General features: G+C 35.7%; 1 protein-coding gene across 1 annotated transcript; it reads left to right on the top strand.

Annotated features, from left to right (window-relative positions):
- Positions 1 to 849: 849 nt before the first annotated feature.
- LOC139853577 (uncharacterized) lies at positions 850 to 4,540 on the top strand. The gene is made up of 4 exons (XM_071842962.1): positions 850 to 1,363; positions 1,467 to 2,858; positions 3,049 to 3,386; positions 3,479 to 4,540. Exons 1-4 carry the CDS (start codon positions 850 to 852, stop codon positions 4,538 to 4,540), a joined length of 3,306 nt encoding a protein of 1,101 aa, XP_071699063.1.
- The last annotated feature ends 22,224 nt before the right edge of the window (positions 4,541 to 26,764 follow it).

The raw sequence follows: 26,764 nt of genomic DNA, 5'->3' as shown, positions 1-26,764 counted from the left end.
ATGTGAGCCCTTTAGAGAATCTTAACAAGGCAGATGCTGAAACCAATATTGGGCCTATTAATAGTAATGGACCAACCCAGACAAAAAGGCCTATTGTTGCAGCTGATAACATTAATATTGCAATTAATACATGCAGCTCAGCCCAAAGTAACAATTGTTGTATTAGCAATGGTGAAGATAAAAGTAATATTGGGCTTGGAATTAGCAATGGATCAGTCAAGACACAAAAGTCGCATAGGCCTTGTAGTCCAGTCCGAAGTGTTAAAGAGGGTATTGCAGTCAACCAAACATCGCCTTTTCCTATTCGCAATATTTCCAATTCTTTCGATGAGTGTGACGGAGATGAAGTACGATCTCATAATCAGTGTGGATTCAATAAAAAAATTCTCAAAAAGGCGAAGTGTAATTATTCCAGTAAACAAATTCCCTCAGGTAAACCGAGGAATGAAGGGTTAAAGAAAAGAACTCCAACAGGCAAAACATCAAGAAAACCTAAGAACGAGTGTTGTTGGTCTAGTATTAGGAAGTGGAAAACGTCTTCTAGAATGTTGAATCTTAAGAATGTCGCTCGAAAAGGAATTGATAATGATAAGCCCCTTCGCTCTAGATGCACCTCCTGTGCTGCCTTGATGGATCTAGACAAGCAGATTAATAGCAACGAGCCAGGGTGCGATTCGGTTTCTAGTCTTAGGAGTGTTGCTGCTGGAAACGACAAGTCTTGCTCGTATAATTCAATTAACACTGATGGTGTATATGAATTTGGATGCAAGCTTGGTCTGAGATGGCAGAGAAAAGCTCAACCTTTGTAAGGTTACTGTTCTACCTTTTTCGAATAATTTAGTTTTTTTAATGAAGATTGTTAGTTATAATTTGAGGGGTTTTTGTTCGGGTAAAGAATGTAAAGTCGGGGATGTAAAGAAACTGATTAGAAGTGAGAAACCATCGTTTTTAGCTCTAAAAGAAACTAAAAAACATTTAGTCAATTTTCAATGGATCCAAAGTCTATGGGGATCAACTGAATGCGATTTCATACAACAAGAGATGATCGGCAAGTCGGGAGGGCAACTTTTGATATGGGATAAAAAAATGTTCGAGGCTACTGATGTGATTAAAATTGATAGGGTTGTGGGTAAAAGGGGGGTGTTGAAAAACAATGGGTTGATTCTTATTGTTCTTAATATCTACGGGCCTCATGAGGACTCCAAAAAAGAAACTTTATGGGACTCCTTATCAAACCTGTTGTCGAGGAAAGATGATGAGATATGGGTGTTGGGTGGTGACTTCAATGAGGTAAGAAATCAGGATGAGCGTTTGAATTGTGAATTCATAGAATATCGAGCTAGGCGTTTCAATAGTTTCATAAGTACAAATGGTCTAATTGATATTCCTCTTGGGGGCAGATTATTTACTCGGGTGAGTGATGACGGTATTAAGTTTAGCAAATTGGATCGTTTTTTTGGTGTCAGAAAAAGCAATCGCTGTTTGGGATAATCTGTCCGCAATAGCTTTAGAGAGAACGAAATCAGACCATTGCCCTATTGTCCTTAAAGATGAAGAGAAAAATTTTGGTCCGAAACCTTTTAGATTTTTTGATGCTTGGTTGGATGTGGATGGGATCGATCAGGTGGTTATAGATAAGTGGGTAAATTCTTGTATTGCGGCTAATAGGTTAGATTGTAAGTTTTTGAATAAGTTAAAGGAAGTTAAAGAAGCACTTAAGTCGTGGAGCAAGTCTAGTTTTGGTCAGTTGGATGGCGAAATTGATACACTTAAAAGTCTTGCTCATTCATTAGAATTAAAAGCTGAAACAGGTCTCTTGGATTCGACAGAAGCTGTTCTATGGAAGGATACGAGGAAAAAGTGGTTCGAAAAAGAGAATATAAAAATTAGTATGTTAAGAAAAAAGGCTAGAGTTCGCTGGGCTGTTGAGGGAGATGAAAACACGAAATTCTTCCACTCTATAATCCGTCACAATTATAGCAGAAGTAATATACACGGGCTTACTTTAAATGGGTCCTGGAATGATAACCCACAAGCTATTAAGGAGGCTGCCTTGTCCCATTTTAAGGCACGATTCCAGGAGTCTGATGTAATCAGGCCATCCCTAGAGGACCTGTCATACCCGTCAATCTCATTAGATGATGCTGCCAATCTTGAATGCAAATTTACAGAGAAGGAAATTTTAGAAGCTATCAACGAATGTGGGAGTACGAAGGATCCGGGACCCGACGGGTTTAATATGAGATTTTTTAAGAAATATTGGGAAAATATCAAAAGTGAACTTGTGGATGCAATATCGTGGTTTTGGGAAAAAGGGGAGATTTCGAGAGGGTGTAACGCGTCGTTTGTTACTCTTGTTCCAAAAAAGAATGACCCCTTATGTTTGAATGATTACCGCCCAATTAGCTTAATTGGTAGCTATTATAAAATAGTTGCTAAATTGATATCAAATCGGCTTAGAAAAGTACTTCTCGGGTTAATCGGTCCGGAGCAAAGTGCCTTCCTAAAAGGGCGTTTTATACTTGATGGGGCCTTAATTGTAAATGAAACAATCGACTACTTGAAAGCTAATAAGAAAAAAGGGTTTATTCTAAAAGCAGATTTTGAGAAGGCTTTCGATAGCCTTAATTGGAATTTTCTAATGGACGTTATGAAAAGTATGGGGTTCGGGAAACGATGGAGGGATTGGATTCTTGCGTGTTTAAAGTCGGAATCAATCTCTATTCTAGTTAATGGGTCTCCTACCCCGGAATTTAGACTAGAAAGAGGAGTTAGGCAAGGTGACCCTTTATCCCCGTTTTTATTTATTTTAGCGGCCGAGGGGTTGAACATTTTAACGAAAGCCGCCATAGACAAAGGTTTGTTCAAAGGGATCGAAGTTGGGAAAGATCGAATTCTCGTCTCGCATCTCCAATATGCGGATGACACACTTTTTTTTTGGTGAATGGAGTCGTTCTAATGCGTTCAACCTTCGTAACATACTCAAATGCTATGAACTTGCTTCGGGATTAAAAGTAAACTTTCAAAAAAGTAACGTCTATGGTGTAGGTGTTGAGGTTTCGGAAATTAATCCGCTAGCATCACACATTGGTTGTCAAGTGGGTAATTTTCCTTTTATTTACCTAGGATTACCTATTGGGGCGAAGATGAACTCGTTAAAAGATTGGGGTACGGTTGTTGATAAATTTAATAGTAGGCTTTCGGGTTGGAAGATGCGTTCGATGTCGTTTGGGGGAAGATTAGTGTTGATTAAATCGGTTCTCTCGAGCTTACCATTGTACTACTTCTCAATATTTCGTGCATCATCTTGTGTGATTAAAGTTCTTGAGAGGGTGAGGCGGTCTTTCTTTTGGGGCGGGTCGGGGTCGGGTTCTAAAATGTCGTGGGTCAAATGGGAACAAGTCTTAAACACTTATGGGAAGGGGGGGGGTTAAATATTGGGTCGTTAAAAAGTAAAAATTTATCTTTACTTGGAAAGTGGTGGTGGAGGTTTAAAACCGAAACCGATTCACTTTGGACAAAAGTTATTCGTAGTATCCATGGCGCAAGCGGTGGACTACTCTCGGATAACGATTTGCCCCCAAAATATGGTGTATGGAATAATATTATCTTAGCAGGAAAAAATTTGGAAGACTTGCAGGTCGGTTTTAAAGACAGTTTCGAGAAATCGGTGGGTAACGGAGGCAATACATTGTTTTGGAAAGAGCTTTGGGTAGGCAATGACAAGCTTTGTAATCTTTTCCCAAGATTATTCAAGCTAGAGATTTATCCCGATGCCACTGTTAATGATCGAATGGTGGTCAATGGTTTGGAGCAGCTAAATTTCAGTTGGAAACGTGAACTTTCAGGAAGAGTTTTAACAGAATTCGAAGGTTTACAGCAGATCCTGTCAACAGCCGCTCTAGTGCTCAACAAAGAAGATCAGCTTAGTTGTCCCTTTGCTCCTCAAGGTGTGTTCAGCGTCAGCAAATTGTCGATGGCTTCTGATGATAAACTTCTGGACGAGTTTTCTGCAGGTCAAAAAATAATACTCAACAAGTTAGTACCGAAAAAGTTGGAAATTTTTGTCTGGAGAGCCGTAAAGAAAAAGCTTCCCGTAAGAGTCGAGCTCGATAAATGTGGGATCGATCTCCATAGCACCTGGTGTCCATTATGCGACGACAGCTTGGAATCGGTTGATCATAGTCTCATTTTTTGTAAACACGCGATGGAGGTATGGGATCGGGTATTTAAGTGGTGGAACATGGGGTCGTTCAATAACTTCTCCTTATCCGAATTGCTCCTAGAACATAATCAGTCTCTCCACTCAATATCGTCTATTGGTAGATCTATTTGGCTTGCAATTAAATGGATTGGTGCGTATCTCATTTGGAAAAACCGAAACAATAAAGTGTTCTGTGACAAAAATTGGATCCCACGGGTTGCTCTTAATGAAATACAAACTATTTCGTTTGATTGGATCTCCAATAGATTAAAAGGGAGGAAAATTGATTGGCAAACGTGGATGTCTAACCCGGTCGCTTATCTCAATTTATTGTAGTTTCTTGTAAGTGTTTGTCTCGTGTTTGTTTGTCGGGTCTTTCGTGTTTGGTCCTAGTTTCTTTGTTTTGTAAATGATCCATCCCTAATGGATCTCTGTAATGTAATGTTGTGTTGTTGGTTTTTATAATATCTTTGCTTGCCTTTCAAAAAAAAAAGGTTTGATGGTGATTCAAGATGATGGGACCCACATGGTAATTTAAACAAGTAGGTTTTGAGGTTTGATGTTCTTAATCTGGGTTTAAAGGTTTGATGATTCTTGATCTGGGTTTTAGGATGATTCTTCATCTGCGTTTGTAAAGCATGAAAAATGTGAGAAGGAATATATAAATTGACGAAATTAAACCCCTATGCACATGACTAAATCTAATAGAAAAATAATGACGTTAATGAATTGGATTATCCATGCAATGTATTCAAACTATTGAGATGATTTATATAAAACTATCTGTACAATTTTGTCTAAATTAAATGTAGAAGGATGCCATTCTTTCTAACTACTCCGTTATTTAGGTTGAGGGAGACGGGATTATGTCAATTGAACGGTAAGACATACCACGTATCCTACAGTCTCAAAAGTTCATTTCCCAGTTGATACTATAAACAATGGCATTTCTAGGTGTTGGTCCGCATCTATACATATACATATATACATAAAATATAAATTTGAAATTTCAATGACTCAAGATTGCATACACACAGTTGTCCCGTTCATATTGATTATAAACGTTCCATATTAATTGATTTCGTCGCGAAGTTTTGACCTCTATATGAGACGTTTTTCAAAGACTGCATTCATTTTTAAAACAACCATAACCTTTATTTTATCGATAAAGGTTTAAAAAAAAAACATTACGTAGATTATCAAATAATGATAATCTAAAATATACCGTTTACACACAACCATTACATAATGGTTTACAATAAAAATATATTACATCGAAATAAGTTTCTTAAATGCAGTTTTTACACAATATCATACAATCATGGACTTCAAATCTTGTCCTTATTTTAGTATGCAACAGCGGAAGCTCTTAATAATCACCTGAGAATAAACATGCTTAAAACGTCAACAAAAAATGTTGGTGAGTTATAGGTTTAACCTATATATTATCAAATTAATATAATAGACCACAAGATTTCATTTATTCAATAATCTTACACTCGCAAGTGTATAAAAATCATTCTATGATGAACACCTGGTAATCGACATTAACATAATGCATATAGAATATTCCCCGCATACTCGCAAGTATGTCATAAATTGGCAATCGCAATCATCATATAAATCGAAGTATTAAAGCATTTCAAATTTCAGAATGGAGTTTGTTAGGCCCATAGATATATCTTTAGGATTCGCGTCAATTAGGGGTCATTTTCCTAATTCTTAGGCTACCAGACTTGAAGGGGCAATATTGGGTTTAATAATCCAACCATAGAATGTAGTTTCGCATACTTGTGTCTATTTTGTAAAACATTTATAAAGCTGCATGTATTCTCATCCCAAAAATATTAGATTTTAAAAGTGGGACTATAACTCACTTTCACAGATTTTTCCTTCGTTGGAAATAAGACTTGGCCACTGGTCGATTCACGAACCTATAACAAATATGTACATATATATCAAAGTATGATTTAAATATATTCACAACATTTTTTATTACGTTTTTATGTTTTAAGTTTGTTAAGTTAGCAGTCCTCGTTAGTAACCTACAACTAGTTGTCCACAGTTAGATGTACTGAAATAAATCAATATATATTATCTCGAATCAATCCACGACCCAGTGTGTACAAGTCTCAGGCTAGATCACAACTCAAAGTATATATATTATTTTGGAATCAACCTCAACCCTGTATAACTAACTCAAACATTACTGCATATAGAGTGTCTAATTGTCTATGGTTGTTCCGAAATATATATATATATATATATATATATATATATATATATATATATATATATATATATATATATATATATATATATATATATATATATATATATATATATATATATATAGATGGGTCGATATGATATGTCAAAACATTGTATACGTGTCTATGGTATCCCAAGATTAAATAATATGTATAATATAATATAAATTAGTTAGGATATGTTTAGTCTAGATTTGTTACAAAATTTTCGTAGCTAAAACTAGCAAATTTATCCAATTTTGTTTTACCCGTCATTTCTTCGTTTCAAATCCGTTTTGAGTGATTAAAGTTGCTATGGTTTCATAATGAACTGAAATTTATGAAACTAAACAGAAAAAGTATAAGTTTATAGTCGGAAATACAGGTTACAAGTCATTTTTTAAAGAGGTAGTCATTTCCGTCGAAAGAACGACATCTTGATGACCATTTTGAAAAAGATACTTCCACTTTGAGTTTAACCATGATTTTTGGATATAGTTTCATGTTCATAAGAAAAATCATTTTCCCAGAAGAACAACTTTTAAATCAAAGTTTATCATAGTCTTTAATTATCAAACCCAAAACAGCCCGCGGTGTTACTACAACGGCGTATGTCCGATTTTACGGTGTTTTTCGTGTTTTCAGGTTTTAAATCATTAAGTTAGCATATCATATAGATATAGAACATGTGTTTAGTTGATTTTAAAAGTTAAGTTATAAGGATTAACTTTATTTGCGAACAAGTTTAGAATTAACTAAACTATGTTCTAATGATTACATGTTCAAATCTTCGAATAAGATAGTTTTATATATATGAATCGAATGATGTTACGAACATCATTACTACCTCAAGTTTAGTAGGTAAACCTAATGAAAGTGACAAAAATTGATCTAGCTTCAAAAGATTCTTGGATGGCTTGAAAGTTCTTGAAGTAGAATCATGACACGAAAACAAGTTCAAGTAAGATTATCACTCGAAATAAGATTGTTATAGTTATAGAAATTGAACCAAAGTTTGAATATGAGTATTACCTTGAATTAGAAAGATATCTTACTGTAAATAAGAAAGATTTCTTGAGATTGGATGATCACTTGAAATGGATTAGAAAGCTTGGAAGTAGACTTGTAAACTTGAGAGTATTCTTGATTTTATGAATCTAGAACTTATAGACTTTATGAAGAACACTTAGAACTTGAAGATAGAACTTGAGAGAGATCAATTAGATAAAGAAAATTGAAGAATGAAAGTGTTTGTAGGTGTTTTTGGTCGTTGGTATATGGATTAGATATAAAGGATGTGTAAGTTTGTTTTCATATAAATAATTCATGAATGATTTATAATATTTTTTGTAATTTTGTGAGATATTTCATGCTAGTTGCTAAATGATGGTTCCCACATATTTAATGACTCACATTGGCTGCTAAGGAGCTGATCATTGAAGTGTATATACCAATAGTATATACATCTAGAAGCTGTGTATTCTACGAGTACGAATACGGGTGCATAGAGTAGAATTGTTGATGAAAATGAATAAGGATGTAATTGTAAGCATTTTTGTTAAGTAGAAGTACTTTGATATATGTCTTGAAGTCTTTCAAAAGTGTACAAATACATTGTAACAACCCGACATCGATTTACCAAAAACACGACACAAAAAAAAATTTCTGTGACTGCCCATCTGGACGGCGTCCAGAAATCGGGACGGCGTCCAGCCTTTACAACTGGGACGGCGTCCAAGGATTCGGGACGGCGTCCCAATGAACTAAAAAGTACTGATCAGTTTTTGTTTACACGCGAGCGAAAAACTCGCTCCCCGACACTTTTCAACGAAACCATTTTCACAATATGACATATTAAGTAAAACTAAGATATTGCCACCATAAAAACAAGTTTTACAACCCCGAGCTCACAATGACCCGTTTTACAAATAAAGTAGCAGTTTCGACCCATTTATCTCTTTAGACGGATTAGAACTCTACAACCCAACCCAATACCAAGAGCATAATCCCGGGGACTACCAAATCCCCAATCCGCGTCCAAAACTCCAAAAAGCTACCCCATCGAGCCCAAGCGCTCCTACGCATCTAGTCTACAACTAGCTATCATCACAATCACAATACCTGTAAAAAGGTAAACAACGAGAGGGGTAAGCTTAACGCTTAGTGAATGCAATAATTATACATATACATATATAATGTACCTACTTGCATACACTTACTCACATACCGCATACATGCTAGCAACATAATTAGCAAACCATCTCAAGTATCAAGCTAATATCCTCCAATATCGCAAGCTAGCATAACCAATAGCATATACTCAAACAATATAACATGCTACACTACAACACATACACAATACCATATGGTTAACCATAACGCTATGGTGCTACCGGCTCGTGGTTCACACCATACGCATTCGAGTCATACTCTTTTATAGTGCTACCGGCTCGTGGTTCACACTTCGTTTTATAGTGCTACCGGCTCGTGGTTCACACTCGATGCTACCGGCTCGTGGTTCACATCTTAGTTTATAGTGCTACCGGCTCGTGGTTCACACTCGATGCTACCGGCTCGTGGTTCACATCTTATTTTATAGTGCTACCGGCTCGTGGTTCACACTCGTCACATACATGCTATGGTACTACCGGCTCGTGGTTCATACCATAACATTCACAAATAAATACACTATATACATACATGCATAATTATTCCACTCACCTTATCACGTCGGTGGTGATTTAGCACTTCCGTATGCTTCGAGCAAGGTACCTAATACATAAGTACACATTCAATACACAACTTGTGAAATTAACCACAATACTCACTCTCGAGCATTTAGTGACCCAAAAGAATTAAATAACTCACTTACACCCAAAACCGCCCATAAATGGCCAAGACTCATCTTTAATTACTAAAACTAGTGATGTAAGTCTACTAACACCAATTAACACAAACTTAGGGTATTTCATACCCATTTTACCCAATTAGGTAAACCTTAACTCATTTGACCCATTTCAACACTTATACATACCATTTTAGCCAAACGTGACCCATTTACAATTCTTCCATCATTAACAAGTGTATTAGTGACTAACCAACACAATTTAACACTTACAACTTCAATTCACATGGCCAAACCCTAGATCATAGCTATTAGGGTTTTCCTTATCTCAACATAACCCAAATTCACCCATTTTACCCCCAAATGGGTCTTACAAGTTCCAACACTCCTAAAATCACTAATACTAGTGATTATACCCCACTTACAAACCTTAAACATGCTTAAATCATTAACCAACCCAAAACCCGCAAAATATCAAAATAGTGGGTTTCTATAAACCCTCTTCATCATCTAAAAGGGTTTTACAAATAACAAGCTCAAACCCTAAATGTACACAAGAATCTTAACAATGAAATTCGGATTTAGAGTTTACCAACACTACCACCACGTAGCCGTGAATGAAAGGAACAACTTTAACTCTCACGACTTGACCCGAAACGCTCATCTTCTTCACCGATCGAAGCTTTCTCTCTCAAAGCTCACCCTCTCTCTCTAAATAAGATGGGAGTGTTTGTGTGGGTGAAAATGAGCTCCAATTGGAGTTCTAGATCATTTTTGATGATCCCAAACCGACCCCAAGTGAAAAGACCCAAATACCCCTTTTAATTTGAGTAAAATAGAGCTGCTGGCCCGTCAGGCCTTCTGGACGGCGTCCAAAAAGCTTGGACGGCGTCCTAACCTTCATTTCAGGATGGCGTCCCAAAGTCTGGACGGAGTCCCAATGAACTGAGTCTGAAACTGAACTTGTTTTGGTCGTAACTTTCAAACCGTAACTCCGTTTTCGATGAATCAAATATCGTTGGAAACGTAATGAGATTTACTATCCAATGGTAAGGTTTTAGAACATCAACTCCAACTTTATTTGGGATCCAAATATACACTTACGTGCCTCGTATTTCGAATGTCATTCGAAATAACTCGTAACTGAAGACGGGTGTTACAACTCTCCCCCACTTAAATTGGATCACGTCCTCGTGATCCGCACCTATAATAGAAGTTAAGCAGTTCTCCCTCGAACATCTCCGCTTCCAATGTGGAGTCACACAAGTAGTAAACTCATCCGAATCCTCGCTTCGTGCACTAACGCATCATAATACAACAACCGTACTTCACAATCGTCCTAAAAGAAGGACAATTCACCGGTAACCATCGTCGTCACACCTCACGATTCCTACAAAACACAACAAAGCCCGTCATCCATAACATCATCCGTGAATTCTAAGATACCACCACAAGCTAATGATCACTAGCGTGCACTACCGCAATAAACGATATCTCATACACTCAACGTCCAGAATTTCCATTTAGGAAATACGAAAAATACCACATTTTCCTTCAAGTTCTCACGGCTGCAACACGCAACAAGCGTCATCCATAACTATATCGCCCTATGCGATCTTCTAAATTCACTACGCCGTGAACCAAGTCTTACATTAATCCAAATCGAGAAGGATTCATGCTTCCTTAAAATTTCGTACTCATTCGGTTCATAACCGTACTACTCGACCGATCATTCCTGAATATTCTTTAGGCCAAGAACCAAACTCCCTCCGGCTCTACACCGGATCATTCCTTCAACGAAAAAATTTTTTTTTAATAACCCCGCAATAACACTTAAGAAGCACCACTTTCCCGCCGATTGATCCACACACGACTATACGTCACTGGATTAATTCAGGACGACAATAATACACCACGAATTAGACGAAACATCAACACATCGTCATAGGGTTTATCCTCTGAACCATACAATACGGCTTCCTAGTACTAGCATAGAAGCTATTCGTATACCAAAATCCCGTCAACGGCGAATCATCATCACAAAATTTCCGCAATTCGCCACACGACTCACAAAAATATTCACCACGCCGGGTGAACTTTCCTACCTAGACCGTCCGTTAAGGATGGTCTCAACCTTTCAATGCAACTAACAGTCGCATCACTAAGGAGCACACTCTCGCAAACAAACGACATCTGCGTGTCTCGATGTGAGACAATCAGAATCGACACTCTCCGCCTCACATTCGTCCATAAAGTGGAATAATCCACTGACAATCTTCACGATTGCATTTCCCGACAGGGAAAAATACGATATTCGCCACGATATCGAACTCGTTCTCATTCAATTATACTGTCCGAGTTTCATGACAACCCAGATTTTTCACTACGGGAGCACTCGCAACGACACTTCATTCTCTCCCTCCCGGATCTCAAACTTCACATTTGGTCTCATACCGCACATTGGTACTACACGACTACCTTACATAGGAAGTCTTACACTTCCTTCGATCCCATCATCACAATCTTCACGCATAACATTCCAGAGTTGTAACTCACAATCGTAAAGCATGATCTCGAGTCGACATTAGAAACCCGTCACCCTTCCTCGTTAGGAACTCCGAATACCTATTGAGGCTTAGTACGGTACGCTCCGACATTTCACTATACATAACACCACTGGAGTTTTCCTCGGGCTACAGTAAAAACTCCCCCACTTAGGATTTATCTCCCTATTCTCACCGCCAAGATGATAACATCCCGCGGAATTGAAATTCCACGTCACACCTGACCATTGTCACCGTTGGTCATAACATCAATTCACCGCAAATTCACTTTAAGCTCTCAGAGCCGACATGCACAATCACTTGAGACGTCGTACACGCGATGAAATCGCACCTTCATACCACAATTCACAACTAACTACCTTAATCATTCGAAAATCAAACTCCACCAAAGTCTTACATATGCCTCTAAGCCTAGGCATATGTCACGCCGCTTACTTAGTCGTGATTCTCAGTCGAGATCACCCGACCTTCCACTTGACGAATCGTTATCAACAATTGCTCACTCTCATGGAGAAGAGTGACCAATTCTGACACCATAATTGCGTCCACCACAATATCAACACTTCATCAAAACCCTTCGGACTAACCGACCATTAAGTCCGTCACCGGCTCACCGGTCATCTTTACCCGTCTATCACTTAAGAGCAACAAGATTCGCTCACCCGTCACTTCATAAGAAGTATTCGTCACAATGCTCTTAAACTTCGACTTTCGCAACTGTCGAATTACCATCACCCGTCGATCACTATTATAATCTCCGATGCTTCCAAGGGTATCTCACGGGCACCCTAAGCACAAAGTGATCACACCACTACCGGAGTTGAACATTACACTAGCAGGTATAAAAAGGCACCTGACGCAGTGTCATGCAGACTCCCACCACAATCAAATGAATTTTAGAAAATCGATCTTTAGGTTCCATACACCTGATGTCACCCATCTCTCTATAATAATGACCCGAAGTCATACCTACCCGACAACCTTACGGTTTATTGTCTTATCGAAAGTTCCTAGCGATCACACGCTACCCGCAGTTTCCACAAGGCCAAACGATATAGCCTAATGAGGCCCTTCATCTAACACAAGGAGATGCTCGGGGATACCAAGTCTTACACCCTTCTACATCTCGATAAAACTACTACTACAAGGGATATTCCATTAGGAATGTTGCCCTATAATCTACAACACACTAACGCAATCAACATTACACAGGTCCCACTCCCATGAGTTTAACGACCCGAAGACTCCTCGATTCGCCAATTCCAAGGCGACTCATAACAAGAATCCTAACACGATTCTCTAACAACACACTCTACCGAGTGTAACTCAAAACTACAATCATTAGACTTGTCGCATTCCATTACAGAATTCAAGTCCTCGTCGCACACACGCAAACGTAAATCGATCTTCCTAGTTACGATGGGTAACTAAAACCAATAACAATCTCAATAATGCACCCACTACTTAGGGTGGCTAAGCACGCACCAAACTTGTGAGTTGGCTCACTCACTTAACTAACCGAATCCATCGTAACACTTCACGACTCGCAACGAACCCGATGCGACTACAAGCACATCACCCGAGACAACTATCACTTAGGAACCAATAAAGATTCCTCATTTATCCCGAATCTACCACAACCATGCCACGTTTTCTCCGTTCGGTACTCGTCATGTCATGCTTGATGTCAAGATACACTTTCGTAATAATGGTGATCGGTCACTATTACAAATGCGTACCTTACCATTTCCACATGGTTACGCAAAGTACTTTACCCGGACTGACGCAACATTCACACAAAAACAACACGCGATAACTCCTAGTACCCGAATGATCAAAGTCCTTACCGTGAACTCGATCATTCAAAAAACCGCCAAACTTTTGAATCTCTCCAATAGATTCATCTCTAAGACAACGCACCAATTAGATACCTGTATATATATATACACCAATATACAATAGTAATAAACGTACACAAGTACACAACAACTACAAGTCAACCTACAACCTAGGTGACTATCACTAAAACAACGTCCAAGTTCGCCTACTTACCTTAGGCACTAGCAATCTAAGACACTAATTTACACGCGAAATAAGGCCCCACATCATCACACTTGGGACAAAAACAAGTCCTAGTTAGTCACCTACTCTAAGGCACTAACAAATCTCAATCCGACCCGTAATCCTACAAGTCCCGCAAATAATGCACAACCGCCAATAAGTCTAAGACTAGGCACCTATTCCAAGGTCACCTAATTTCCTTAGACTAGGCTCTGATACCACTTGTAACAACCCGACATCGATTTACCAAAAACACGACACAAAAAAAAATTCTGTGACTGCCCATCTGGACGGCGTCCAGAAATTGGGACGGCGTCCAGCCTTTACAACTGGGACGGCGTCCAAGGATTCGGGACGGCGTCCCAATGAACTAAAAAGTACTGATCAGTTTTTGTTTACACACGAGCGAAAAACTCGCTCCCCGACACTTTTCAACGAAACCATTTTCACAATATGACATATTAAGTAAAACTAAGATATTGCCACCATAAAAACAAGTTTTACAACCCCGGGCTCACAATGACCCGTTTTACAAATAAAGTAGCAGTTTCGACCCATTTATCTCTTTAGACGGATTAGAACTCTACAACCCAACCCAATACCAAGAGCATAATCCCGGGGACTACCAAATCCCCAATCCGCGTCCAAAACTCCAAAAAGCTAACCCATCGAGCCCAAGCGCTCCTACGCATCTAGTCTACAACTAGCTATCATCACAATCACAATACCTATAAAAAGGTAAACAACGAGAGGGGTAAGCTTAACGCTTAGTGAATGCAATAATTATACATATACATATATAATGTACCTACTTGCATACACTTACTCACATACCGCATACATGCTAGCAACATAATTAGCAAACCATCTCTAGTATCAAGCTAATAACCTCCAATATCGCAAGCTAGCATAACCAATAGCATATACTCAAACAATATAACATGCTACACTACAACACATACACAATACCATATGGTTAACCATAACGCTATGGTGCTACCGGCTCGTGGTTCACACCATACGCATTCGAGTCATACTCTTTTATAGTGCTACCGGCTCGTGGTTTACACTTCGTTTTATAGTGCTACCGGCTCGTGGTTCACACTCGATGCTACCGGCTCGTGGTTCACATCTTAGTTTATAGTGCTACCGGCTCGTGGTTCACACTCGATGCTACCGGCTCGTGGTTCACATCTTATTTTATAGTGCTACCGGCTCGTGGTTCACACTCGTCACATACATGCTATGGTACTACCGGCTCGTGGTTCATACCATAACATTCACAAATAAATACACTATATACATACATGCATAATTATTCCACTCACCTTATCACGTCGGTGGTGATTTAGCACTTCCGTATGCTTCGAGCAAGGTACCTAATACATAAGTACACATTCAATACACAACTTGTGAAATTAACCACAATACTCACTCTCGAGCATTTAGTGACCCAAAAGAATTAAATAACTCACTTACACCCAAAACCGCCCATAAATGGCCAAGACTCATCTTTAATTACTAAAACTAGTGATGTAAGTCTACTAACACCAATTAACACAAACTTAGGGTATTTCATACCCATTTTACCCAATTAGGTCAACCTTAACTCATTTGACCCATTTCAACACTTATACATACCATTTTAGCCAAACGTGACCCATTTACAATTCTTCCATCATTAACAAGTGTATTAGTGACTAACCAACACAATTTAACACTTACAACTTCAATTCACATGGCCAAACCCTAGATCATAGCTATTAGGGTTTTCCTTATCTCAACATAACCTAAATTCACCCATTTTACCCCCAAATGGGTCTTACAAGTTCCAACACTCCTAAAATCACTAACACTAGTGATTATACCCCACTTACAAACCTTAAACATGCTTAAATCATTAACCAACCCAAAACCCGCAAAATATCAAAATAGTGGGTTTCCATAAACCCTCTTCATCATCTAAAAGGGTTTTACAAAGGGTTTTACAAATAACAAGCTCAAACCCTAAATGTACACAAGAATCTTAACAATGAAATTCGGATTTAGAGCTTACCAACACTACCACCACGTAGCCGTGAATGAAAGGAACAACTTTAACTCTCACGACTTGACCCGAAATGCTCATCTTCTTCACCGATCGAAGCTTTCTCTCTCAAAGCTCACCCTCTCTCTCTAAATAAGATGGGAGTGTTTGTGTGGGTGAAAATGAGCTCCAATTGGAGTTCTAGATCATTTTTGATGATCCCAAACCGACCCCAAGTGAAAAGACCCAAATACCCCTTTTAATTTGAGTAAAATAGAGCTGCTGGCCCGTCAGGCCTTCTGGACGGCGTCCAAAAAGCTTGGACGGCGTCCTAACCTTCATTTCAGGACGGCGTCCCAAAGTCTGGACGGAGTCCCAATGAACTGAGTCTGAAACTGAACTTGTTTTGGTCGTAACATTCAAACCGTAACTCCGTTTTTGACGAATCAAATATCGTTGGAAACGTAATGAGATTTACTATCCAATGGTAAGGTTTTAGAACATAAACTCCAACTTTATTTGGGATCCAAATATACACTTACGTGCCTCGTATTTCAAATGTCATTCGAAATAACTCGTAACTGAAAACGGGTGTTACATACATCTTAATACACTACATGTATATACATTTTAACTGAGTCGTTAAGTCATCGTTAGTCGTTACATGTAAGTGTTGTTTTGAAACCTTTACGTTAACGATCTCATTTAATGTTGTTAACCCATTGTTTATTATATCTAATGAGATGTTAAATTATTACATTATAATGATATTATGATGTATGAATATATCTTAATATGATATATATACATAAAAATGTCGTTACAACGATAATCGTTACATATATGTCTCGTTTCGAAATCCTTAAGTCAGTTGTCTTGTTTTTACATATGTAGTTGTAACGACCCGAAAAATTTTGACTAATTTTAAACCAAACTCCCGATACGATAGTGTAATTTCAACACGATAAGCAAAGTTTGTTAGGTTGAGTCTCAAAAATTTTAAACTGTTTCATATATTCAATCGACCTTCGATTGTTCTCGACGATTCACGAACAACTATTTGTAAATAGATATATATATATATATATATATATACATGAATGTTAATTGTAAATATATTTATTTGAAAATATATATATATTTAGTTATATAATAAAACCTGATATTAAAATGTATTTATATATACATATAGTATATGGAAAATAAAGGATTTCGAGCTTGATTAATAAACGTCAGTAACACTCAGTTGATGTTTTGTTAGTTTTAATATAGATGTAATACATGTTCATGAAAGATTAAAATAAAAGATGGAGTGTAAATTGATCTCGAAGATTTTAGATTTGTTAAAAATATTTTTACATTTTTTTAGTTTAAATGTTAGTACTCCGTACATAATAATTGGAACAGAAAATAAATAATTATAGAACCTTTTTGATCAGGTTTTAAACAGTTAATGAGTGAAATAATTAAATATATTTAATCTAAAAATTTGAGATTTTTAAAGAACATTTTTATACATTAACTGTGTAGCAATGGACACGATATATTCATCCCGTAAAAACTGTCGGCAGATTTTTTTTCTTTCAATTCTAAATAGTACTCCACGTTTAGGATTCATGAATATTAATATTGATTACTTTATTATTATTATTCTTTAATTATTACTATCAATTACTGTGTTTGGATTAATGTTTATGTATCGAATATATCTATCTCAATCTGTCTATAAATATATATGTACATGCATAGACACAACCTTCCACCCATAACCAGTAACCATATTCATTTATATTTTTTTTTTCTATTTTTTTCTTGTTTCTTTTCCTAATCGAACAAGCACACAACCATCACCTTGCTTCATCTCTTTGTTTGATCGCCACTTCAACCGTAAACAATTGTGAGTTTCATTTGCTCCCTTTTTAATTGCTTTTGCAATATATATTTTTGGGCTGAGAATACATGCGCTGCTTTTATAAATGTTTACGAAATAGACACAAGTACTTAAAAATATATTCTACGTTGAGTTGTACCACTGGCATACTTCCCTGTAGCTTGGTAACTACTATTTACATGGGTATTGTAAACGCGAATCCTGTTGATAGATCTATCGGGCCTGACAACCCCAACCGGACTGGACGACCAGTATTCAACGGTTGCACAGTACTTCGTTTTGTAGGCTACACTTGGTACAATGTAGTGAGATTTCATAATAAAGGAAATATGCGACGTTGATTAATAGTTAAGTATGGTTACCAAGTGCTCAACAACTTAGAATATTTTTATTGAAATTTTTATGAATATGAATTCTCGTGGTCTATTGAGATATTGAAATGATTGTTATGATAAACCTATGAACTCACCAACCTTTTGGTTGACACTTTTAAGCATGTTTATTCTCAGGTACGAATTAAGTCTTCCGCTGTGCATTTGCTCAATTTAAGGACATTACTTGGAGTCGATCATCCCAATGGGACCAAATGTTGATGACTTCGTCCAGGTGGGTAAGGACGGGTTGTTTCATGTGGTATCAGAGCGTTGGTCCTAGCGAACCAGGTCTTGCATTAGTGTGTCTAACTGATAGTTGTTAAGATGCATTAGCGAGTCTGGACTTCGACCTTAGCTGCATATTATAAGTATCGTTTATCATTCCTAGTGGAAAATTTCCTGCTTATTATTCCTAATTCTAGACATGACTTCCTGCACTTATTTGATAGATAGTGTATAGATAAATTCATATCCTAGTGTATCTATATCTTAATATGATTTATATATATTTAGCAAGACGTTGTTATAACGATAATCGTTATATATATATCGTTTCGAGTTTCTTAATTCAATAATCTCATTTTTATGTATATCACTCATTGTTAATACACTTAGTAAGATACTTACTTATCATAATCTCATGTTAACCATATATATCCATATATATATATATATATATATATATATATATATATATATATATATATATATATATATATATATATATATATATCATGTAGTTTTTACAAGTTTTTAACATTCGTGAATCGCCGGTCAACTTGGGTGGTCAATTGTCTACATGAAACTCATTTCAATTAATCAAGTCTTAACAAGTTTGATTGCTTAACATGTTGGAAACATTTAATCATGCAAATATAGTTTTCATTTAATACATAATCATGGAAAAGTTCGGGTCACTACACACAGGTCAATAAAATAATACATTTGTATCCTTAAATATGTATATATCTAAATAAAAAGTGTCTTTACAATTAGTGTAAAATTGTTAGGGTGTTCTCAATGATTGAGTCTTAAGTCCCGCTCAGGCTAGTCCTTTCGAAGACACCATTGGCAACAACTAGTCCAGGGGCTAGTCTAGGTCCCTTAGCCCTCCTCGTGCTTCTTTAAAATCTTTGTGAATGCATGGACGGATGTAAATGTATATATATTACTTGTACCATTAGCATTAAAGCTTATAAACTCTTTGATTAAATAATCTAAGTGGGTCTCAATTTATTTGAGATAGTATGTCATTGTTCGTAGTGTTTAGTCCAGGGTTAATCCTAGGAAAGAAGTAGTGATGTGGCGCTGATGTGGCAGCTAGTCCTCGGGAGGAAGTATATGTCTTCATTGAGAGCACTCTTACAAGATTAATCTATTAAGACAATTCCCAACCATAACATCCTTCCTTCACAGGACAGACCGCCATGTCGGCTCGGGTTTTTAATGTTTGCCAATGACCTTGAAGCACTCTAAATGCCCGTTCGATATCTTTCCAAGCAGATTCTTGATACCTTTTGAATTTTGTTGCTTTTGGGTTATGTGACGACCCGAAAATTTCTGACCAAATTTAAACTTGATTATTATATGTTTCCGACACGATAAGCAAAGTCTATTAAACCGAGTCTCAAAATTTTTGAACTGTTTCATGAAATTATTTGACCTTCGACCAGTTCCGACGATTCACGAACAATTAATTGTAACTAGATATGTGTGTATATATATAATACTTTGAAATATAGCTTGATATAATATATGATTTAAATTATAAAATGATATAAGAGATAATAAAATTTATTATTAATATATATATATATATATATATATATATATATATATATATATATATATATATATATATATATATATATATATATATATATATATATATATATATATAAAGTATATTAAATATATATTTTGTGATTTTGAAGTTATTTTGTAAACAACGGTAACGCTCAATTGTCATATTGATTGATAATAAACGAGTTAAAAAGAAACTTATGTGATTTTAAAATAAACGGTGATTTGAAAAGGAGTTTTATAAATTTTAGGCTCATTAATAAAATATTTAGAAGTTATTTGTTGAATTTTAAAACTTTTTATATTTTACTTGGGGATGGGAGTGAATAATTAATGTAATTTTTATTTAATAAATAATGATCGAATTTTATACTATAATGACCAAAATAAATAAATATAGTTAATCTAAAAATTTTAGATTTTTCTGAGACTTTTATTCGCCACTGATTAACAATGGAGTACGAAGTCCAGTCCGTGTCATAAAATAGAAAATTTTGTCGGCAGAGTAGTTCTAAAAATTCCAACTGGAATTTGATTTACTATTCCTCTATTATGATATTTTATTTTTATATTATTTATAAATTATTATATAAAGGTTTATAGATGCATACATAATATATGTACACCATTCACCTAGTACTTCGGCTGACACCACCACAGCACACCGTCCCATCTTCATCAAGATGCCACCACCGGCCGCCATAAAGCCACCATCTCCGGAGAACACAACACCTTCACCACCCTATAACCACTATCTCTCTCGTTCTCTCTCTCTTCTCTCTTCTTCTTCTTCTTCTTCATGAAACATTCCAAAATCACCCACCATGGACCACCACTTCACCGGCTACCACCGCCCTAACCATCACAACCATTTTATTACTGCTACAGCTACTTTGTTTTCTGCTACTGTTCACGCTGGTTTCTATTTGGTTTTATATTGTTGAGCAGTCTAAAACCCCATCGAAGAACACCACAACCAAACACCCTCATCAACCTGAATCACCAACGATCGCTGCTACAGCTGCAGTCTAAGTTTCTGTTTTATGTTTATCATGCTAAGGCTACACTGTCACTACTGCTCCTGTTTTGCTGTAACATTAACAATGACGAGGAAGAATAAGAATGATGATGAATAGTGGAGAAAGACGATGGAGATGATGAAAACAATAAGGATGATGATGAGTGATGTTAATAATAACGAATATAGATGATGATGGGCTGTATTGATAACGAAGATGATGATGGTGATGTAACGATCATGACACGATGAAGGACCTGCTGTAGATGATCGACTGGTTAAAACTAAAACGTTATCATTCGGTTCCTAAGAGGTAGCACCAACAAAACCCTTCTTGTTGCTAGTGGGCTGTTATATTATTTTTTTTTCCTTCTTAAATATATTCTGTTAAATGTGGGCTTAGAACTAAAATTGATGGGCTGCCATAGTCCGATTATAGATGGTGATATATACTAGGTGGTGACTAGGTATTACGGGTTAAAACATTTAATGACTGATAAATTCAAGATTGTACGAGTGTTTCGGTGGTTGGTTAGGCGTTTGATTAAATAATAGGTCCTGAGTTCGATCCTAGTTTGCAGCAGTTTTTTATTTATTTAACAGTTGGGCCATAATTGTTCTGGGTCGAATCCTTATTTTATGCTTTATTGGGCCGAAGGCTGTTAGGTTCTGTTGGGCCGAGATAAAACTATGATGATGATGATTAGGATTAGGAAAAGGGAAACCGAATTATTACGGTATATAAAATATATGTATGGGAAGTAAATCAGATTTATGGTAACGGAAGAATGGTTAAGGAGTGTTGGGTGTAACCGAGAGGTCGCGAGTTCGAGCCTTGTCTGAGGCATTTGTTTTTGTGAAAAGCTTCAAAGGTAGTTGTTGTTGTTGTTGTTGTTGTTGTTGTTGTTGTTATTGTTGTTATTATTATTATTATTATTATTATTATTATTATTATTATTATTATTATTATTATTATTATTATTATTATTATTAAAAGTAACCTTATTGTTAAAAATATCATTATTAGTAAAATTATCATTCTTACGAAAATTATCATTTTATTTTCATTAACACTATAATTATTATTAGTAATATCATTATTAATATTATTATTATTACCACAAATATTGAATATATTTATTACATATATCTATACTAATATTACATAGTTTTGTATTTTTTTAAACAAAATATTATTTTTATTAAGTGATACATAATTTATAAATATATTACACAATATAGATAGTAATATGATTATATATGTAAAAATTAATCTTAATACATTATAAACTTAAGTTGATTAATATTATATGTGTTAATATATATATAAATAATATAGGTTCGTGAATCCGAGGCCAACCCTACTTTTGTTCAATGTCGCCATATGTATTTTTACTACAAAATACAGTATGGTGAGTTTCATTTGCTCCCTTTTACTCATTACTTTTTTGGGCTGAGAATACATGCAATATTTTATTAACTGCTTTACAATATTTATATGCGTGAGTTTCATTTGCTCCCTTTTTAAATGCTTTTGCGATATATATTTTTGGGACTGAGAATACATGCGCTGTTTTTATAAATGTTTGACGAAATAGACACAAGTAATTGAAAATACATTTTATGGTTGGATTATTAAACCGAATATCGCCCCTTCAAGTCTGGTAACCTAAGAATTAGGGAAATGACCCCTAATTGATGCGAATCCTAAAGATAGATCTATGGGCCTAACAAACCCCATTCTGGAATTTGGAATTCTTTAGTACTTCAATTTAAAAAGGTGATTGCGATTGCCGTTATATAGCATACTTGCGAGTATGCGGGGGATATTCTATATGCATTATGTTAATGTCGGTTACCAGGTGTTCATCATACGAATGATTTTTATGCACTTGCGAGTGTAATGTTATTTATGAAAAATGAAATCTTGTGGTCTATTATATTATTGAAAATGATTGATTTTGATAAACTAATGAACTCACCAACCTTTTGGTTGATACTTTAAAGCATGTTTATTCTCAGGTATTAAAGAAATCTTCCGCTGTGCATTAGCTCATTTTAAGGGTATTACTTGGAGTCAGTCATGGCATATTCCAAAAGACGTTGCATTCGAGTCGTTGAGTTCATCAAGATTATTAATAAGTCAATTATAGTTGGATATATTATGAAATGGTATGCATGTCGTCAACTTTTTATGTAAAGAAAGTTTGTCTTTTAAAAACGAATGCAATGTTTGTAAAATGTACCATATAGAGGTCAAGTACCTCGCGATGTAACCAAATGTAATGTATTCGTCCAGATGGATTAGGATGGGTCATTAAAGTTGGTGTCGAAGCGGTGGTCTTAGCAAACCAGGTCTTGCATTAGTGTGTCAAACTGATAGTCGTTAGGATGCATTAGTGAGTCTGGGCTTCGACCGTGTCTGCATGTCAAAAGTTTTGCTTATCATTTTTGTCAAAAATTACCTGCTTATCATTCTTAGTCTAGATACATCTTATTGCATTGATTGCATGAATAGTGTATAGACAAAATTCATATCTTAACGTATCTGCTAATTCATATCTTAGCGTATGTGTTACTGTAAACTTTGTCTGACATATTCCGTAAATTCCTCCGTAATCTACGAAATCTTTTGCTCAATATATATAGATATTTTATGCAATTAGAATACCATCCGATAGCCAGAAATCATTTCATATAGAAAAATCCCTTATTCAATCGTATGAAATGGAACTCGTCACTAGTTCAAGTCCCTCAGATTCTGATATGGAGTTTCACTCGAGCTCCGAAAGCAGTGTGACCGGAATGGACCAACCAATCATCCATCCCCAATTCATCTGATGGGCTCGTAGCCTCCTCAATCATTGGAGACAAGAAGAAGGTGATCCCTTCCATCTACCACATTCCTCTTGGTGAAGAACCTGAAGCACTTACCGGCGAACCTGTCTGACACACCATTTTCTCTCTCATTTCTAGAGTATCTCGCCACGACTATATCATAACTCAGATTCTAAACCTTACTCATTCACTCGTTCCTACCGACAATCATCCCGGAGTAATAACAGAAGTCAACGAACTTCGCGCTCGAGTAATCAATTTGGAGAATATGGTGCAAAAAATTTACCAGCTTCAGCAGCAGCACCGACACCAACAGTACCACCAACATTAACACCAGCACCACCAACAACCCAAGTTTCAACATCACACGTCTCAACATCACAATCCATACCTCGAACTTAATCATCGTTCTACGAATCGTTCTACATCAATTATCTTCGTCCTGCATGACGATTATGTAATTTCTAATGTTTTAGAGATTATTTATTCTAATTCTAATGGTAAATCAAATGAGAATTATATTATATTAACTCATTAAATCCATGATTACATCTGAAGAAAATATATATATATATATATATGTATATATTTTCATAAATATTGTAATTAAAAATTCTTTCGTACAAATTATTAATGGTGAAAATATTTTAACGGGTAGGTAATACCCAAGGAATATTTAGATTTCACATTAATAAGTTACACTGTACATTCTTCGAATCTGATTCAACAGTCATACCACAGATATACGAATCCATTCACCACAGAATAACCATTTTCATTCAATTTCATATTTGGATTTTGACTTATCAGAATCCAAAAAGTGGCATAATGAAGAAAACATTTGACAAAATAAAATTTGTTAAAAACAGACAAATTAACTATGAGAAATTTTGTTAAGAATCCACGCTAACAAAATCCTAGCTAACTGTTCCTAGCTAACTGTTAATTCCTTATTACATTTATTTATCGCAATTTAATTATCGTAATTTTAATTCTCGCAATTTTATTTATCGTCATTTAATTTATGTTATTTATTTTACGCACTTTAAATATCGGGACACATATACAAGGTTTTGACATATCATATTGATGCATCTATATATATTATTTGGAATAACCATAGACAATCTATATGCAGTAATGCTTGAGTTAGCTATACAGGGTTGAGGTTGATTCTAAAATAACATATATACTTTGAGTTGTGATCGAGTCTGAGACATGTATATAATGGGTCACGACACATATTAATTAATTCGAATATAATACATTAAACTATATATGAATTATTGAACTTCTAACTGTGGACTGCTAACTGTGGACTACCAACATTGGACAATTAAAATGAATTAAAATATTGATTATAACATATGAAACTAAACATTTCTTCAAGTTTGCCACTTGATTCCATCTTAAACCTCATTTGTATCTTGATGATTACAATCTGCGTTCAAACCTTTCATAATTCTTGAAAACACCTCAATCGGGAGGATAAACCAATCGCACTTCATCTATGGAAGAAAAGATTGATGCATATAGTTATGCACCTGAAAACACTCGGAACCTGAGTAAACGTTTAACACGTATCTGTGTTAGCTCTTTTGGCGTTGTTATCACCGAAAATAACTTTGCAATCCCTTTCTAAAGTAGCCAATTTTGTCACAGCTTCAGCAAATCAATTTCGACTTTTCATTTGAATAAACTCTATTATAACCTCATTATATAATGTTGCTTTTCATCGTTACCGGAGAATCGTTTATATTCCACCACATTAGTAGTAAACTTACCAACAATTTCATTGATCTTTGACTTTTTCAAAAAATCATTATATTCATTGAAACCCTACCATATACTCATCCGCATCTTGGAACGAGAATTGCCATACCAATTACCGAGAATCAGCAATCAGTACTTCGAATCTTGCAGCATTTCTACATCAACAGTTTTATGAATATGTATAACATTTACTTCTTAGAATTATGATCTTCCATTCTAAAATTCTGAAAATCATCCAGTTTACGAATCAGTTCTCTGAATCTTGGAAAGTGCTAATGAAGCAGCAAAAATGGTAAACGACTTTAACAGTCGAAAGTTTAATGATAAAGAATAGTATGTTGGCAAAGCTCAGAAAAAGTTTGAAACTGAAAAACGGATTGAGCAAACTATGAAGGAGTCTCTGAACAAATCACAAGGACTAAACTTGTACATTAAGAATCTTGATGATTATGTTTCTGATGAAATCTTTAGCAAATACCTTACTCTTTAATTGCTCTGAATCATCGTGAATGAATTTCTTCATCACAATTTGATTCTAAAATTCTAAGATATTATCGTATCTTTCATTATTAATATCCTCAATATTTCTAAAGATACCTTCATAAATATTCTCATCCAATATTAATTATCTCTCAGCGCTATCTGTGTTACACCATAAAAGGAAACTGTTTTAGTTTCTATATTCTAGAAACCTTCGGGTTTAAAATAAGAATGCTTTTGAAGTAGTGTTGGGAACTGAAGCATGAGTTAGTATAATATAATGACACTTGATCAACGTCATTATATTACAGTAAGTCATGCTGAGTTTCTAAATGGAACGTGATGATTCACAGATCATAACATCATCATGTGCTATGTTACACGACTCTTATATTCTACTTAACCTCTAAACCTATTAAAAAAAATAATTTTCTTTTCCTTGATGATTCGGTCTTTTTCGAGGTATTCTGGTGATTTGACAAATCAAGATCGTGTCATTATGATTTCCTTCTTAGAACATTAACTATGTTCATTCCGAATTTCATATCTACAAATTCTGGACCATTATTCGCTTGACTTAGAGTCGAGAAGAGAATAAAAAGGCAAAGAGCTCTGAAATATAAGGGAGAATATAGAAC

Source organism: Rutidosis leptorrhynchoides, chromosome 6 (assembly GCF_046630445.1).
Source record: "Rutidosis leptorrhynchoides isolate AG116_Rl617_1_P2 chromosome 6, CSIRO_AGI_Rlap_v1, whole genome shotgun sequence".
NCBI lineage: Eukaryota > Viridiplantae > Streptophyta > Magnoliopsida > Asterales > Asteraceae > Rutidosis > Rutidosis leptorrhynchoides.
Note: the sequence above shows the minus strand (reverse complement) of the source record. Positions and strands in the feature narration are given on the sequence as shown.